The 16052-nt window shown below is 44.9% G+C and overlaps 1 protein-coding gene and 1 long non-coding RNA gene across 2 annotated transcripts in view; both read left to right on the top strand.

Moving 5' to 3' along the window:
* Positions 1 to 16052, top strand: part of LOC105926147 (kinase non-catalytic C-lobe domain-containing protein 1) — a 66828-nt gene that overhangs the window by 37955 nt on the left and 12821 nt on the right. The window contains exons 21-26 of the mRNA XM_036125940.1: positions 273 to 873; positions 5195 to 5328; positions 6373 to 6728; positions 9962 to 10058; positions 10153 to 10250; positions 11573 to 11757. Of these exons, the coding sequence (XP_035981833.1) occupies positions 273 to 873; positions 5195 to 5328; positions 6373 to 6728; positions 9962 to 10058; positions 10153 to 10250; positions 11573 to 11757 (1471 nt within the window). The remainder of the gene's footprint in view (positions 1 to 272; positions 874 to 5194; positions 5329 to 6372; positions 6729 to 9961; positions 10059 to 10152; positions 10251 to 11572; positions 11758 to 16052) is intronic.
* On the top strand, positions 1391 to 1650 carry LOC118557186. Its single transcript, XR_004927687.1, has 2 exons — positions 1391 to 1499; positions 1572 to 1650. It is a non-coding gene; the product is annotated as an uncharacterized LOC118557186 (long non-coding RNA).

The following is a 16052-nucleotide window of genomic DNA, read 5'->3' as shown; positions in this document are numbered from 1 at the left end:
TTTACCTAAGCTCCCCTCAGCCAAGGAGATGGGATTGATCCTAGCCAAGGAGGTGTTCAGGCTCCACGGTCTGCCTTCCGATATTGTCTCAGACAGGGGTCCACAATTTGTGGCCCGTTATTGGCAGGAGTTCTGCGCCATGCTTGGCATCTCTGTAAACCTCTCCTCAGGCTTCCACCCTCAAACAGATGGCCAATCAGAGAGAATGAACCAAGAGGTTGAGACTAAGATTCGCCTCTTCTGCCAGTCTGACCCCTCTTAATGGGCTCGAGATTTACCCTGGGTGGAGCACGCCATTAATGCCACACCATCCTCCTCCACTGGTCTTTCCCCGTTCTACGTGGTTTATGGCTTCCAGCCGCCAGTGTTTGCCACTGAAGAGGTGAAGTCCAGAGTCCCGTCTGCCCGTCTCTCAGCCTTAAGGTGCCAACGCGCCTGGAGGAAGGCCAAGAGGGCCATTCTTGCTGCCTCCCAGAATCAGGCCCGCACAGCCAACCGTCGGCGGGTTCCTGCCCCTCAATACCAGGTTGGAGACAGAGTTTGGCTGTCCACCAGAGACCTTCCCCTGAAGGTCGACAGTAAGAAGTTGGCACCCCGGTATATCGGGCCTTTCACCATTTCCAAAGTGGTGAATCCTGTGGCGGTCCGTCTCCGTCTGCCTCCTGCTATGAAAGTCCATCCCACGTTTCATGTTTCACGGGTCAAGCCTGTCAAGACCTCCAGTCTGGTTCCCACCGCCACGCCCCCACCTCCCACCCGTCTGGTTGATGGCTCCCCTGCATACACCGTTAAGAAGATCCTGAAGTCCCGTATATGGGGTCGGGGCACCCAGTACCTCATCGACTGGGAGGGTTACGGGCCTGAAGAACGCCAGTGGGTTCCCTCCCGCCATATTTTGGATAAATCTCTAATCAGCGACTTCCACAGGGCCCATCCGGACCAGCCCAGGGCGCCTGGAATTCGCCCTTGAGGGGGGGGCTCTGTAACGTTCCTGGCACTGGGGCTGTTAATTGCTGACACCTGTTCCGGCTCCACCTCACCAGTATAAAGGTTCCGTGCCTTTCAGCCTCCAGTGCCAGAACGTCTTGAGCCAACCCGGTGAGAACTTCCAGCCTTTTGAATAACCTGTCTGTCAGTCTGAAGCCCGACCTGTTTTTGCCCTGTTTTTCGAGCCAGCCCTGCCCTTTTCGGATCCTGTCTGCCCGCCCTGAGTTCTGCCTGTCAGTCTCTGGATTTGGATTGCTCACCCGTGTACCGACCTTCAGCCTGTGAGTACCTGAGATTGCCTGTCCCCTAAACTGCCTGCTCTTTTGGATTTTGACTCGGACCTGGACCTGGAACCCCCCTTTCGGATTTGCCCTTGGAAACCTCTGCCTAATCAGTCGCCTTCACGATATCGGACCCGGACTGGACTCGGACAAAGGACCTTGGATAATCCTGCACGGACTCTGCCGCCCTCAGGGGCCAGAAGAAGCCCCGACAAGCCCACTCTCCACCAGGTTAGTGATCCAGCTTCTAGTCCACCTTTCTATCTGGCTCCGCTGATCACTAACCTGTCGTCTCGTCTCCAGGAGCTGCCAGCCGCCGAGCGTGAGCCGCACGCAGCAAGGGCCGTGCAACCCCTTCTTTTAATAAAATATCAAAGCGTCACTGACCTGTTTTCGGGTTGTCTTTTGGGTCCATCCAAATTCATAACACTACCAACCTATAAGTTTTCAAAAGGCAGAGAAACAATGATTTTTCTAAGCATATAAACACATAGTGTTATTTATTTTTTACATACTTTTACAAACGTGGTTGTGCCTACTTGCATTTATTCCTGCATTCATAATCAATTTAAAAAATATTTAAGTGTTGTTGATTTTTTCATTTTTAAAATGAAATACCTTATGCAACTTGCTGTTGTTTAATTCTTAAACAACAACTGAACTTATTTTGAAGTTCAATGCAAATCACCAAGAGACTTGCTGACGTAGGGTAAAAATAAGGCTGGAAATAATCACATTTTTTAAACACCACTTAGCACAAAAGTTTGAAAGTTTTCATTTTTTAAAATTTCTGTTTAGATACTGAAACTAAAGTTTTAAATCTTTTCATATTTTCATGTTCACTCCTCTGCTGCTTGAGGTTTTCTATCTTGCCAAGTGCGTCGGCACATCTAAAGAATATGTGGCCAATCTAAACACGAAGAAATAAATGAATTTGGAGGAACATTAAGTCCCGTCAAGTCTTTGAAGTTTGTGCGTTATGGTTTTGACGCCTGCCCACGTTTTACCTCGCCATGACGAGGTAAGTGCATCTTCATCGTTGCTGACAGAGTGTCAGCATACCCTAGCGTAAGCTTAAGCACTGTTATTATCCCATCCTTGCTGCAACATTTGTCTGACATCTGAATCCATTCCATAGCAGCTGTGCGGAGGTGTTGTATACGGCATGACAGAGTTGTGATGTTCATAGCACATGATATTCTGACAAGTCCAAAAAAAAAAAAAAAAGCCTGATTTCGTGATCAAATTACCTATGCAGTTGTGTGATGGGAGCGGTAATATCGTGGGGATTTTAGTGCACTTTTTCAATTAAAGTTGCTTTCAGTCAACACTTCCTGCTAGAGATTAATCTTAACTAAAATACTATTGATAAATTGCTTAAATCTGCTTGTTCTTACTCAGGGGAAAGAACATGCATATGCAACAAGGGGTCCAACATATACTAGACAAGACAAGAACCATTTACCCACTAGGCTGGTGAAGATTCTCAGTCATCCAGGCCATGGTCATTCCAAAAAAAAAGTAAAAAACAAAGCAACTGGACTTGTTTTTCGTAGTTGAACACATTTTGCTTACTCTCCAGGAAGCTTTCTCAATAAGTCTGGAGTAATGTGGAGTAACAAGCTTTATACTACTGCCAATTCAACCTGTTTCGGTTGAATTTGCATGTTATCTAAGCCATTACAAGGCCTTTGTTTTGGGCAGTAGTATAAAGCTTGGTACTCCACATTACTCCAGACTTTTTGAATTGAGAAAGCTTCCTGGAGAGGAAGCGAAACGTCTTCAACTACGAAAAACAAGTCCAGTTGCTTTGTTTTTTACTTTTTTTGGAACATTTACCCACTAATTCCTGCCTAAGTAAAAGTTTGAATCTCCAGTCAGTCTAACTTGTACCTGAGAATACCCACACATCCACTGGCAAAAAAAAAAAGCCAACTCCCCACAGAGACGCCTCAGCTTGTGTTTGAACCCAGGATTTTTTCTCATGATGATGATAAACAATGTTACAATGATAAATAATGTCAGCACTCAACTATCTAAAGAAATTCAAAAGTAGCCAGCACCACTTCGGCGATTTCTGGGATAGATGGAGAAGGAGAGGGGTCAAAAATGTAGTAGTACTTAAAAAACAACGTTAGGAACACGGCCTAACTCTGGTGCTCATTGGGCGAGAGGCGGGGTCCACCCTGAACAGGTCGCCAGTCCACCAGAGTCGTGTTTCCATCAACGTTTCTTGAAATGTCCCTTTTAGAGAAAGGTTGATGGACACGACTCCCTCGATCTTTCAAAAAGTTTTTACCCTTGTTCGAGGTGCTTTTTGGATTTTGGGAAAAATAGTTATTGCGCAAATCGGTAGATGGAAACACATTTGACCCAGCGAACATTTACCTCTCATGACTGATCAGCTAGTTCTGCTGTCGCCGTCCTCCCAGATATTCCCATAACACTCATAGAATTGCATTCCTTCCTCTACATCCCCGGACTGCACGTCACATCACCAGTACAGGTTGAGGCGGCAGAATAATTACAGCTTCCCACAAAGCAAGTCACGCCTGGAAAGCCCTCCTTTTTTATGTGTGGTCCATGCTAGTTTGTAACCTCTACTTCCTGTGTAACGTTAGCTTCTGATGAAATCACGCTTTGCGTAGCCTACTTAATTTACTCCAAACCAGAGGATCAAACAGCTGCAGCTGATCCAAAATGCTGCTTCCCGCGTCCTCACTAAGACTAAGAAAGTAGAGAACATCACCCCAGTTCTAAAGTCCTTCCACTGGCTCCCTGTATCTCAGAGAATAGACTTTAAAATACTTCTGTTAGTCTATAAATCCCTGAATGGATTAGCACCTAAATACATCACAGACTTGTTATCAGTGTATCAACCACTCAGGTCTTCTGGCTCCAGCCTGCTCTGCAGAACCAGAACCAGAACCAGAACCAAACACGGAGAAACAGCATTTAGTTCCTATGCTCCACTTATCTGGAACAAACTTCCAGAAAACTGTAAAAGTGCAGAAAGCCTGAGTTCCTTTAAATAAAGATAAAAAACACATTTGTTTAGGATTGCCTTTGTCTGTTCTAGTAAAACTGTTTTCCTGAAACATCATTAGTTCAACTTTGTAGTCCAACTGTTTTAATGTTTGCTTTTAGTTACTATTTTTCCATGTTCTATTTTATTTCTAAATTTTCTTCCTACTTGCTTATATTCTGTTTTTTTTCTGTATTTTAATCATGTAAAGCACTTTGCATTGTCTCCGTACTGAAATGTACAATATAAATAAATTTGCCTTGCCTTGCCTTGCCTAATTTGCATTTTCCTTTTGGTAACACATTTAAAAAGTTTGCTGATAATTTGCATGACAGCTGGACATGGCTGCAGAAACACACAGGACAGACAACCATGCTCACGCACATTCACGCCTAAGAGCAATTTAGAAAAACCAAATAACTTCACAGTCATGTCTTTAAACTGTAGGAGGAGGCTGGTAACCTGGCAAGCCAGGTTGATACCGCGTAGTACTCCATGTTCTACCTGTTATCAATCTGGGACTGCTCCAATCCGTTCAGGGAAATGAGGGACATTCAGCACAACTTTCCCAGCTGATTGGGCAAATTGACACCCAGAGCCCGCCTACCAAAGGTTGGGTTAACCAATCACGGAAAGAAATGAAGATGTAAGCAGCAGGCGTCATTAGAAACCACAACACGTCGCGGCTGTTCTTTCAAAAATGAAATTGTGGATTCTGACTAAAGAGATGTGAGAGCTGCAGCTGCCATGTTTATGTTGGGTCGGTTGTGGGTTTGGCAGCTCTTGCTTTCGTCACAGCTGTATGTCCCGCCTTAAACCATAATACTGCAACGTGATTGGACCGTTTTTGGTTTGGTCACAAACGGCTGAACACGGATTCTCGCGATAATTCTGCTTGCAGGCAGAGCAGTAAGCTGGAATATCCAGCAGAAAGCCCCAGGCTCTGTGTAGAAAGCCCCAGGTCGGGATTCAAACCCAGGACCTCCCTGCTGCAAGGAAACAGTGCTACCAACTGTTCCACTCTGCACAGTAGGGGTAAGAAGATCAGGGGAAGAATTGGAAACTCAAGCAAAACCTTGAAAACTCATGACCTTGAAAAATCTTTAAGGCTGGATCTAGAATATTTTCCCCTGAAAGCGAGAAGCGTTCGGTTGTTTTATTCAACTTTAAGATCTAGGTTATTTAAAAAAATCCAATACATGGGTCTGCTGAATTCATGTCCGCTTTGCTATCGCCCAGTTCAGAAGTCAGCAGTTCCTGTTTTGGGGGGGTGGGGGGGGGTCATTTTGAAAATGTGCTACCAAATAAATTCGAGGGTGATCTTCCCAAATGAAAATGGTGCCGCTGGTTCCTTGGGTGGCTTAATGAGTCCTAAATGCTGCAGTATATGCTAGCTAGTGAGGTTAAAACTGAGCTTTTTTCTGCTGAGCTGATTTACAGAGTGTAACAAAGAGTACTGAAAAATTTATATGATCCTTTTATGTTTATTTCTGGAGGTTTTTTAAGATTCTTAGAGAGTTTGTATGAAGAATCAATACAGCTTTTAGGTTTGAAACCCTTCTGTGATGTTTTGGGAAAATGCCTCTTTACAAATCTGCTGACTGGCAGCATCAAGCTGTTCTTCAGCTTTTAGCACATTCAGACGAGTCCAAGCCATGCAAGCAAACCTCATAAGCGTTTTTTTTTTTTGTTTTTTCCAGGAACTAATCATTAGCCAATGAAATTCAACAACGCTTCTTTAGTTTCTTTGCTGTTAAAATATGCTAGACAGTCTTGACTACAAGCAAGCGCTAAAAAAGGTGCTTAGAACAAAAGCGTCAGTGATATGTCTAGAGGTTGAATTGCCTGAAAACTCATTTTTTGTAAACAGAAGGTGCATTGTGCAGCCATGACAGGGTTAGCAACAAATACCCCCAGCAACACTCTGGGGTATCTTAGCAGTTTCTTGCACAAATCTAGTCAGTCTTGTTGTTTTCCATGTGATTCCGACCCCCCCTCTCCTCTCCTCCTTTCTTTTCATCTTCCTTCTCTCTTTCTCTGCTGTTTCCTTTTTTTTTTTTTGTCTGTTCACCATTCGAGGTGTGAAGCCAAACAGTTCAGAGTCTGGGGTCATGGAGGCAGGAGGTCATCCAGCGGGGTGCAGCGATGAAAGCCCCTCTGAAGCGCAGTTTCTGTCAGGGAGAGGGGAAGATCTGATGGGAAGCCACGATGAGCAGATGAGTCCGGACTCCTCGGAGGACATGGAGGACGGCGACTCTCCGGCGTCGGAGCGGCTCCTTTCGCCCACGTCCGCAGCAGGCTGCACAGGCCTCGGCTTCAGCTCGGCCTGGGCGCTGGCTCTCTTTGGGGAAGATTGCTTTGGCCCGGAGGTGATTGAGTATGCGTCGAATCTGGGAAAGCACACCGGATCGCCGGGTCTGCAAGTGAAAGTGCAGGTGGGTAAATGCTGCCGGCAGTGAGTCATCTTTGACCTTATCTCGGTCTGTCTGAGCACACTGCATGGTTTATTTATACCAACGTGATGAAATGTATTATAGAACAGGGTTTAACACATTGTATTTTGCAGTGGCATGGATACATATGTAAAGATATTATACCGGTCAATGCTTAAAATAGTTTAAATAGATTTGGAGTAATGAATAGGGCTCTTTTAGTTTTAAAATACTGCAATGATGTCCTTAAGCAATGAAGTGGGGTGTAGTGCTGCAGTCAATTTAAGGCTTTATTCTCCCCGATTTTAATCACATTTCATGAAAGATGCTACAAAAAATGTGTTTTTAAAGTCCAATGGCATCACAGAATGAAGTGGCCTTAGCGATGAAGTGCTTAAACAGTTACATTTAAATGTTTTTCTGTTATAAATCCACCTACCGGTCTTTTGGCCTCACCCAGGCTGAGCAGCAGGTTGAAAACTTTCCAGTTGCAGATTTAATCCAAACATGTGTTTATGGCACAGGAAAAGCAGTGATTTGAGTTCTGTTGTTTTATATTACATGACCCACCAACAAGGGCTACTAAATCATTGTTAAAATATACTAAACAATATTTAAAACCATTATTCACTGAGTTGGAGAACAATGGCATGAAGTCCCCCCCCCCCCCTTATATATTTTTTTTTCTTTTATATCTTCTTGTTGAATTGTCCCTTAAAATAACGGACCATCCGATATCTTTTCACATGTTGGATGTTACTGTAACCCTACAGTGGTAATTGTGCTTGTAAGCAGGCTAAGACTCCAAGGCGCGAGTTATCTAAATCTAGATTCTATGAGGACGTTGGTCATGTGCTTGTCTAGTGGTCAGAAAAACTCTGATTCCACCCCAAATTATGCACAGGACAAAAGCAGAGTTTGATTTATGGACGTAGGCTCGCTATTTGATTCAGATGTCAATGTAGGTCACGCTTATAATACATGCACAAATCACCAAAACAAAATGCAACAAATATCGGAGATCTCAGGAAAAAAACCAAGGACAAATGAGATTGGGTCTTTTTCAACAGAAATAATTACCCTTGAGTGCACTCAACAAATTTAAATCACCCAACCACCCCTTCAAGACCTCCATGGCGAAGAACCCAATGAGAAGGGTGCAGCGCCGGTGGTTGAGGGGGTGGCCCACGAAACCAGCACTGGGGCGAACAGATTTAAAACTAATTTTTGCACTATAATTGGGAAAAATTAACGGGGTTACATTATGCATAGCAAAGTTAGGCTTAAATCGGACGTTTGGACACCTATCCAGGAGTCTTTGTCGATTCTGACGGTTTACAGCTTGAGCAACCTGTAGTTGGAGGGCTGCTGTGTTTAAAGGACACGGAGGCCCATCCTTCTAGGCGCATTCTGAGTCAGATTCAATTCAATGACCCACCCGTCATTGTCCTGGGTCCTTAGGAGCTATTGCTTGGTGTGAGAGGAGTACTTGGTCACCTGAATCATGACCAGAATCGACAAAGACTCCTGGATAGGTATCAAATAATTTTTCAGAAAGATCTGAGTGAAAGTCCAGTTGCCTCCGATTTAAGCCTGTTTGCCTGGATAACTGAGAATTTCCACAGGCATGTTATATATGAACAATACAAATGATGTATTTTACACCGGCAGTCTCTGGAAAACAAAGTACTAAAGTGAAAAGGAAATTACAAAATATTGAAACGTCAAAGACTGAACTAATTTGCAAAATGCGTCAATTAAAGAATATAAAAGTCAAATACTAATACTGCCACAACTAACAATAAATATTTATTCAAGCTAAGACGTTAGCCCAAATTACAACGCTACTACTAAACTATTGCATAGATTTATATTTTGAGAAAATATACTCTCTGAATTCTGGCCACCTTCTGTATCTTGCAGTGCAACATCAAATTTTAGGGGTCTGCACAGATTTGTTGTATTTCCAAGTGGCACAAATAACCACGAGTAGCAAACCCTGCACATTCTGGGGTGTTGCAAGTACTGGGTTATTTCTCCCCTTCCCTTTGCCATATATTCATAATTATGGTAATCTGACACTCAAATTTTTCAACATACAATTTGTGTAACCTGTATCGGTTCATCCCCATCAGGAGGAAGGTTTTGCCACTCCTCCTCTTCCTCTCTTTCTGCCGACTTTACTAGACTAATGCTGAATCTGTGAAGGGAGCTAAATGTTAGTGTGACGAAAAGGAGACCTTCCTACCTCAAGCATTAACAGCCCTAAGGTAAATGAAGTAAAAGAAACAACTAATTATTACTTCTTTACATTGTTTTATCATCTGTGGAGGCAGGCCGTTCTTATTTTCTATCAGAAATAAACTTGTTAGCTTAAAGTAAATTATTTTAAAACTAAATCTAAAACTTCAGACATTTTTCTATAGCTGTGATTTGCTGTATCTTTGTTTTATATAAGTAACTATTAAATAAGTAACTATTAAAAACGTAATGCTTTTAAACCTATCTTTGCATGATTGAAGTATAACTCCCAGCAGTTATTGATGGCAGGATTCAGAGCAATATCCTTGCAACACCTTAATACTTGCCTGGCCTCACTACCAAAATAAAAGCCACCATAGAATACAGTTCCAGTTGTGAGTTTTAAATTATACCTGGTGGATTTAAAATAGCCTGAAGATTGTAGTCCAAGTGCTTACTGAATGCGCTTTCGCTTTAATTTTACAGTGAAATTTCATTCAGCCCCGTTTATCAGATCAGGTGATTTTATCAAGTATGGATAATATTTTCCCCCCAAAAAAACAAAAAAAAAAAAAAAACTGGGTCGCAGTCAGGCTTTAGGGTAAATAGAATGGTAATGTGGGGGACTTGAAGATAATTGGCATATTATCCCCCCTCTAACTGGATCTGAATATTAATGTGTTGAGCTTAGCCCTTGGCAGCGGAAGTTATTATCATTCGCAAAAGAATATTAATGAATAGCCTTTGTGTTTACCCCCACTTTGATGGAACTGCTGCTCTTTCAGACGGTTTGCGTCGGAGCTGAGCGTACACCTTAGAAAGCTGTCCGCCACCGCGGCGGCTCGCTCAGGACGCTTCAAAAGCGCTGTTGCCCCGGTGGGGAGAGGGAGAGAAGAGGAGGCTGGCCTACACACGGTGGAAAGCAGCCGACGGCCTCTTCCAGCGGGAGGCATGTGGTGTCGTTCCTGTGATTCTCTGTGTTTTCCTTTGAACAGGAAGTGCAGCAGCAGCTGACAATTGAGACCAGGAATCTGAAGAAAACCAGGAATTTCTATCAGAAGCTGAAGAATCAGCAAGAGAGAAAGAACAAAGGTTCGGGTTCTTGTTTTTTTTTTTATTTTAAAGATGTCTGTTGGTGTTTCTAAATTAATATTTATATATGTCATACATGTGCTGAATCCGGAAGGTCCTGACAGCAAACTGATGCTCTCAAAACTCAAGTCACAGCTTGAAGAACTCAGATCCAAGGTGGCCTTTTTGGATTGTGTGAAGAATTACCTTGAGGTACTACCTGCTTCCAAAGATGTGTTTTTGCTCTCTATTTCCAGCACAATACTTAGTATCTCCACAGAATATCAATGACGTGACAAAAACATCGCCTTTCTCTACATTTGACACTGTAGCATACGATGCCATGGATTTTTCTGGACAAATTTGGTGTCATGAGCATCTCATCTCACCTCGGCATGCTGAAGGCTTGAAGTGGTTTAAATGGCAAGGCAGCCAATCAGTTTTCTGATTGCAGGGTTTAGACTTTGCACACTCAGTTGAAATATAAAATGGAATTAAATCATAAATTACATTTATGTATGTGTGAATGTGTCTGGAGATTGACAAAATGCACGTCATTCCTTTGTGTTTAGATGTGTTTTCAGTACCTTTCTTACCCCAGTTTCTTACCCCATTCATTTATATTGGAAAAGTTTGTCAGTTTAAATTCACAAATGTCAGTGTATTTGTACTCCACATCTATGCACTGTAGTCCATAACCGGGAAGTGGAAGGGAACATAAATTGTAAGAATAACCTATTGTTTTTAAAAATGTAATTTGTATTTTGTGTTGAATAAAAAACGTCTTGCACTAGTTTTGCAAAATACTTCGCACTGGATACTGAGCATCTGTGACGATTCTTTTCAAAGACTCTCAACAGGATTTAGTTCTGGACTTTGACTGGGCCTTTCTAACACACAAACAAAACCCTAACCCTAACCTCTAAACCAGTGTTGCTCAATTCTGGTCCTTAAGGGCCACTGCCCTGCACCTTTTATTTTGTTCATCTGCTTCAACACACCTGATTCATATAACCAGGTTATTAGCAGGACTCTGGAGAGCTTGACTGTGTACTAAGGAGATCATTCAGCCATTTGATTCAGGTGTGCTAGATTTAAAAGTTCCAGGACATCGGAGCTCGAGGATTAATGGACATCTGCTTTAAACCATCCTATTGCAGAACCTGTATGTTTGGGATCCTGCTGCAAAGTAACCCTCTGTCCTAGTCTAAAGTCATTTACGGCTTCTAACATACAGCTCCACGCATCTTCACACCAACTCTGATCAGCTTCACTATCCGCGCTGAAGAAAAGCATTCCCACAATGTGATACTGCCGTCACCATTTTTCCATGGTGGGTTTTGTGTTTAGGGTGATTAACCTGTAGTTGGAGTGCTGCTGTGTTTAAAGGACACGGAGGCCCATCCTTCTAGGCGCATTCTAAGTCAGATTCAATTCAATGACCCACCCGTCACTGTCCTGGGTCATAGCAGACTGGACATAGCGTTTTATCCTGTTCTTGAAATGTTTCATGACAATGTATTTCCTTATTGCAGGTTCTGAGTGTTGATCAGTGGGGTCTGGAGGTTTCTTTGCTGCCCTGTCTGGCTGCCTGTGGATGTCAGCCTTTGAGCCTTGGGTCCACTGAGGACGCCTCTGTTCTGAGCTTTGGTACCAGCAAAGGGAAGAGGACTTTGCAGGCTGGGTCTCCTCTGGGACTAATGGCTTACCTTTATGCCAGGTACTGTTTTTATTAGGCTAAAACTCTCAAATACACCAAAAACCTTTGCTCACAGAAAGCAATATATCAAGAAAGCAAAAAAAAACAACGTTTCTTTAATCTTACCTTCAGCTCAACAGACGTTTGTGTAAATGTGAGACGTTTTATTGTTGTTCAGCTTAGTTAGCACCAACAAATCCCATTAGAGGATCGAAGGCCTGATAGATCTGTCAGTCTATGTAAGTTTGGAGGAACACATGTTCACGGCTTGATATGATTGAATTTGACTTTGTAAAGAGCCTTGGGATCACATGCGTTGTGAATCGGCGCTATATAAATAGATTTGAGTTAAACTGAATTGTTTATTCCTTCCAAGTCGGGGGTAAGTCTCTGCCTCAAGTGGAGCAGTTTTGGGATCTTTGTTTCTCATATGTGGGTGACGGTGGGAGGGAGTGTGAGATGTAAAGACGGACTGAGGAACTGAGACCATGGTGGAAAAAGAGCTGAATAAAAAAGCAAAACTCTATATTTACCAGTCTATCTAGGTTATGATCCTATTTCAGTGACACATGGATCATGACTGAATGAATACGATTCTAGATAAAAGAGGCTGAAATGAGCTTTCTTTGTTAGGTGCCTGGGTTCCACTTTAGATACAGGATGAGGAGCTCCATCATCTTGGGTAATTTTGGAGGATAGCTGCTGCTCATTGTATCAAAAGACTTGGTTGGGCCATCAGATCACGATGAACCCCTGCTTACCTCTTTTTGGACGTGTTCTCAGCACATTCCTTGGAAAATAGACTTCAAGGCAGACCCAGATGTTACTGAAGTGAATCTCTTTTGGCTTGGGGACACCTTGGAAACCCACAGACTGAGCTGAAGATTGAAGAACCGAAGAACACAGAAGGGAGGGATAATTGAGATTTTTTTTTTTTCTTTTGGCCGGAACTGTTGGTCTATATGCGTAAATATGAATGGTGCCGTTGTGAACTGCAAAAACGACACTAAAAATAAGCCGAATTTTCTTAAACTGAGTACATTTGTCCTTGATTTCAGCGGGCAAATAAGATGATCTGCCAATGGAATAAGATTTTTTGCACTTAATATAGGAACAACTCATCTCCATCATCTTATTTCAAGTGCAGTATATCTAATTATCTTATTTTAGGGATCAAAATACTCTTTCCATTGGCAGATCATCTTATTTGCGTGCTCAAATAAAGGACAAATAGGCTAAGTTCAAGAAAATGTGACTCCTTTCTAGTAGTAGTCACATTTGTAGTCACATTCTACAAATGTGACTCCAACGGCGGCGCCCCTGGCGGCAGCAGCCGAACACAGCTCTGTACCAACTCGCGGACTTTTTGCATAAAAATGCATAAAAATGCCGCCAAACTCGCTGGAAACCACTCATCTACCCAGCCGATCAGTACTTGACCGCGAGCGCCTGTTGGAGTTGCGATCAAGTTGTGTTTTTGGACTTTTAAATACCACGCTCGTCTGCTTACGTGACTGTGGCGTCCTACGGAGATCAGCCCCGGAGGCCTGTGAAGCGGCGGCCTCGACGAGCAGCTCACGCCGGAGGAGAGCGACGCGGAAGCGGTGTAGCCGGCTGAAGAAGCGCGGGTGCCGAGGAGGTTTAGCAGCGAGGCTAAAGGCTAACCCATTCAGACCGCCGCTACCATCCATCTGGCTTTCCAACGTTCGCTCACTGGACAACAAAATGGACCATTTACAACTCGAGCTCTCTACAAAGAGAGAGTTCAGGGACTGCTGCGCTCTCATTCTGACCGAGACATGGCTTTCATCATCAATCCCAGACAACGCCGTTAGCCTGGAGGGGCTAGCTACTTTCCGCGCCGACAGGCAGACAGAACTCTGCGGTAAGACCCGAGGGGGCGGACTCTGCGTTTACATCAATAACACCTGGTGTAAAAATGCTAGATTAGTCACAAGTCTCTGCTCTCCGGACATTGAGCTTATGATTATTAGCTGCAGACCTTTTTATCTGCCTAGAGAGTTCACTGTTGTTATCATCGCAGCGGTTTACGTCCCTCCCAGCGCTGATACTAAAGAGGCTATGACTGTTCTCTATCGGACTATCTCTGAGCTGCAATCTGCACACACAGAGGGTGTTTTCATCATTGCTGGGGATTTTAACCAGGCAAATATGAAAACTGTTCTCCCTCATTTTTACCAACACGTGGATTTTGCAACTCGGGGAGAGAACACTCTAGACCTAGTTTACACAAACATAAAAGGAGCATTCAGAGCAGCCCCCCGCCCCCACCTGGGCTCTTCAGACCACCTTTCTGTGATGCTAATTCCTGCATACAGGCCCCTGCTGATCAGAGCAAAACCTACAGCGAGGCAGGTGAGGGTGTGGACTGAAGGAGCAATGGAGGCGCTCCAGGACTGTTTTGAGTGCTCTGACTGGAACATGTTCAAAGCTGCAGCAACTTATGAGGACAAGATCAACATTGATGAGTACGCCATGACCGTGTCAGCCTACATCAACAAATGCATTGAGGACGTCAGCACCACCAAGACCATCATCACCCGAGCCAACCAACGACCCTGGATTACTGCGGAGGTCCGTCAAGTGCTAAAAGCTCGGAACTCAGCCTTCAAGTCTGGTGACAAGGAGGCTCTGAGGACAGCGAGAGCCAACCTGAACCGTGCCATCAGGCTTGCAAAGCGGAACCACAGCCAGAAAATCCAGGAGCTTTTCCACGATGCCAGCAACACCAGGAGCATGTGGAAAGGCATCCGGGCGATCACTGAATACAACACGCCCTCCCCCCCGGTGGGTGAAGTTGATGCTGACTTCCTCAATGGACTAAATAACTTCTTTGGGAGGTTTGAGGCACTAAACAGCACTCCAGCAGTGAAAGCTGTTCCCCATCAGGAAGAGGAGGTCCTCTGCCTTGACACTGCCGACGTGTTGAAGACTCTGAGGAGAGTCAACCCGCGGAAGGCCCCAGGTCCCGACAACATACCTGGGCGGGTGCTCAAGGAGTGTGCAGGTCAGCTGGCTGGTGTCCTCACAGACATTTTTAACACCTCGCTGGACCAAGCCACAGTGCCAGCATGCTTCAAGTCTGCCTCCATCATTCCGGTGCCAAAGAAACCTCAAGTCACCTGTTTCAACGACTACCGGCCTGTTGCACTGACTCCCATCATGATGAAGTGCTTTGAAAGGCTGGTGAAAGAACACATTGTCTCCAGTCTCCCCCCAACACTCGACCCGTTCCAGTTTGCCTACCGACGGAACCGCTCCACTGAGGACGCCATCTCCTCTGCTCTTCACCTGAGCCTGGCACACCTGGAGGAGAAGAACACGCACGTGCGGATGCTGTTCCTGGACTTCAGTTCAGCGTTCAACACCATCATCCCACAGCATCTGGTGGGAAAACTGGAGCATCTGGGCTTCAGCACACCCCTTCGCAACTGGCTGCTGGACTTCCTAACCAACAGACCTCAATCAGTCCGGGTCGGACAGAACACCTCTGATGTCATCACCCTCAGCACGGGCTCCCCTCAGGGCTGCGTCCTGAGCCCCCTGCTGTTCGCTCTGATGACACACGACTGCGTCCCCAGGTTCACCACCAATCACATCGTGAAGTTTGCGGACGACACAACGGTGGTGGGCCTGATCAGAGACGACAACGACCAGGACTACAGAGAGGAGGTGGAGCAGCTGGTGGACTGGTGCAGAGACAACAGCCTGATCCTGAACGTGGAGAAGACGAAGGAGATCATCGTCGACTTCAGGAAGAACCGGCCTCACCATGCTCCACTGCTCATCAACAGCTCAGCTGTGGAGGTGGTCAGCAGCACCAAGTTCCTGGGGGTGCACATCACGGACAACCTCAGCTGGACTATGAACACCATGTCACTGGTGAAGAGGGCACAGAAGCGACTGTACTTTCTGCGAAGGATGAGGAGAGCCCGCCTGCCCCCGCCCATCCTCACGACTTTCTACAGAAGCACCATAGAGAGTATTCTGACCAGCTGTCTCTCTGTGTGGTGTGGAGGCTGCAGTGCCTCCGACTGGAAGAACGTGAGGAGAGTCGTGAGGACAGCAGAAGGGATCATCGGGGCTCCTCTTCCCTCCATTAAAGACATTTCATCGCAGCGCTGTGTGTCTCGAGCCCGTAACATCATCAGGGACCCCTCACACCCCCACCATAGACTATTCTCCCTGCTGCCCTCTGGAAAGAGGTTCCGCAGCATCCGTTGCAGGTCCACCAGGTTCTGCAAAAGCTTTTTCCCTGCTGCCATCAGACTGTTGAACTGCTGAAGTATAAAAAC

The sequence above is a fragment of the Fundulus heteroclitus genome, chromosome 22, assembly GCF_011125445.2.
Source record: "Fundulus heteroclitus isolate FHET01 chromosome 22, MU-UCD_Fhet_4.1, whole genome shotgun sequence".
Taxonomy (NCBI): Eukaryota; Metazoa; Chordata; class Actinopteri; order Cyprinodontiformes; family Fundulidae; genus Fundulus; species Fundulus heteroclitus.
The sequence above is the reverse complement of the archived record's forward strand: the minus strand, read 5'-3'. Positions and strand labels throughout refer to the sequence as shown.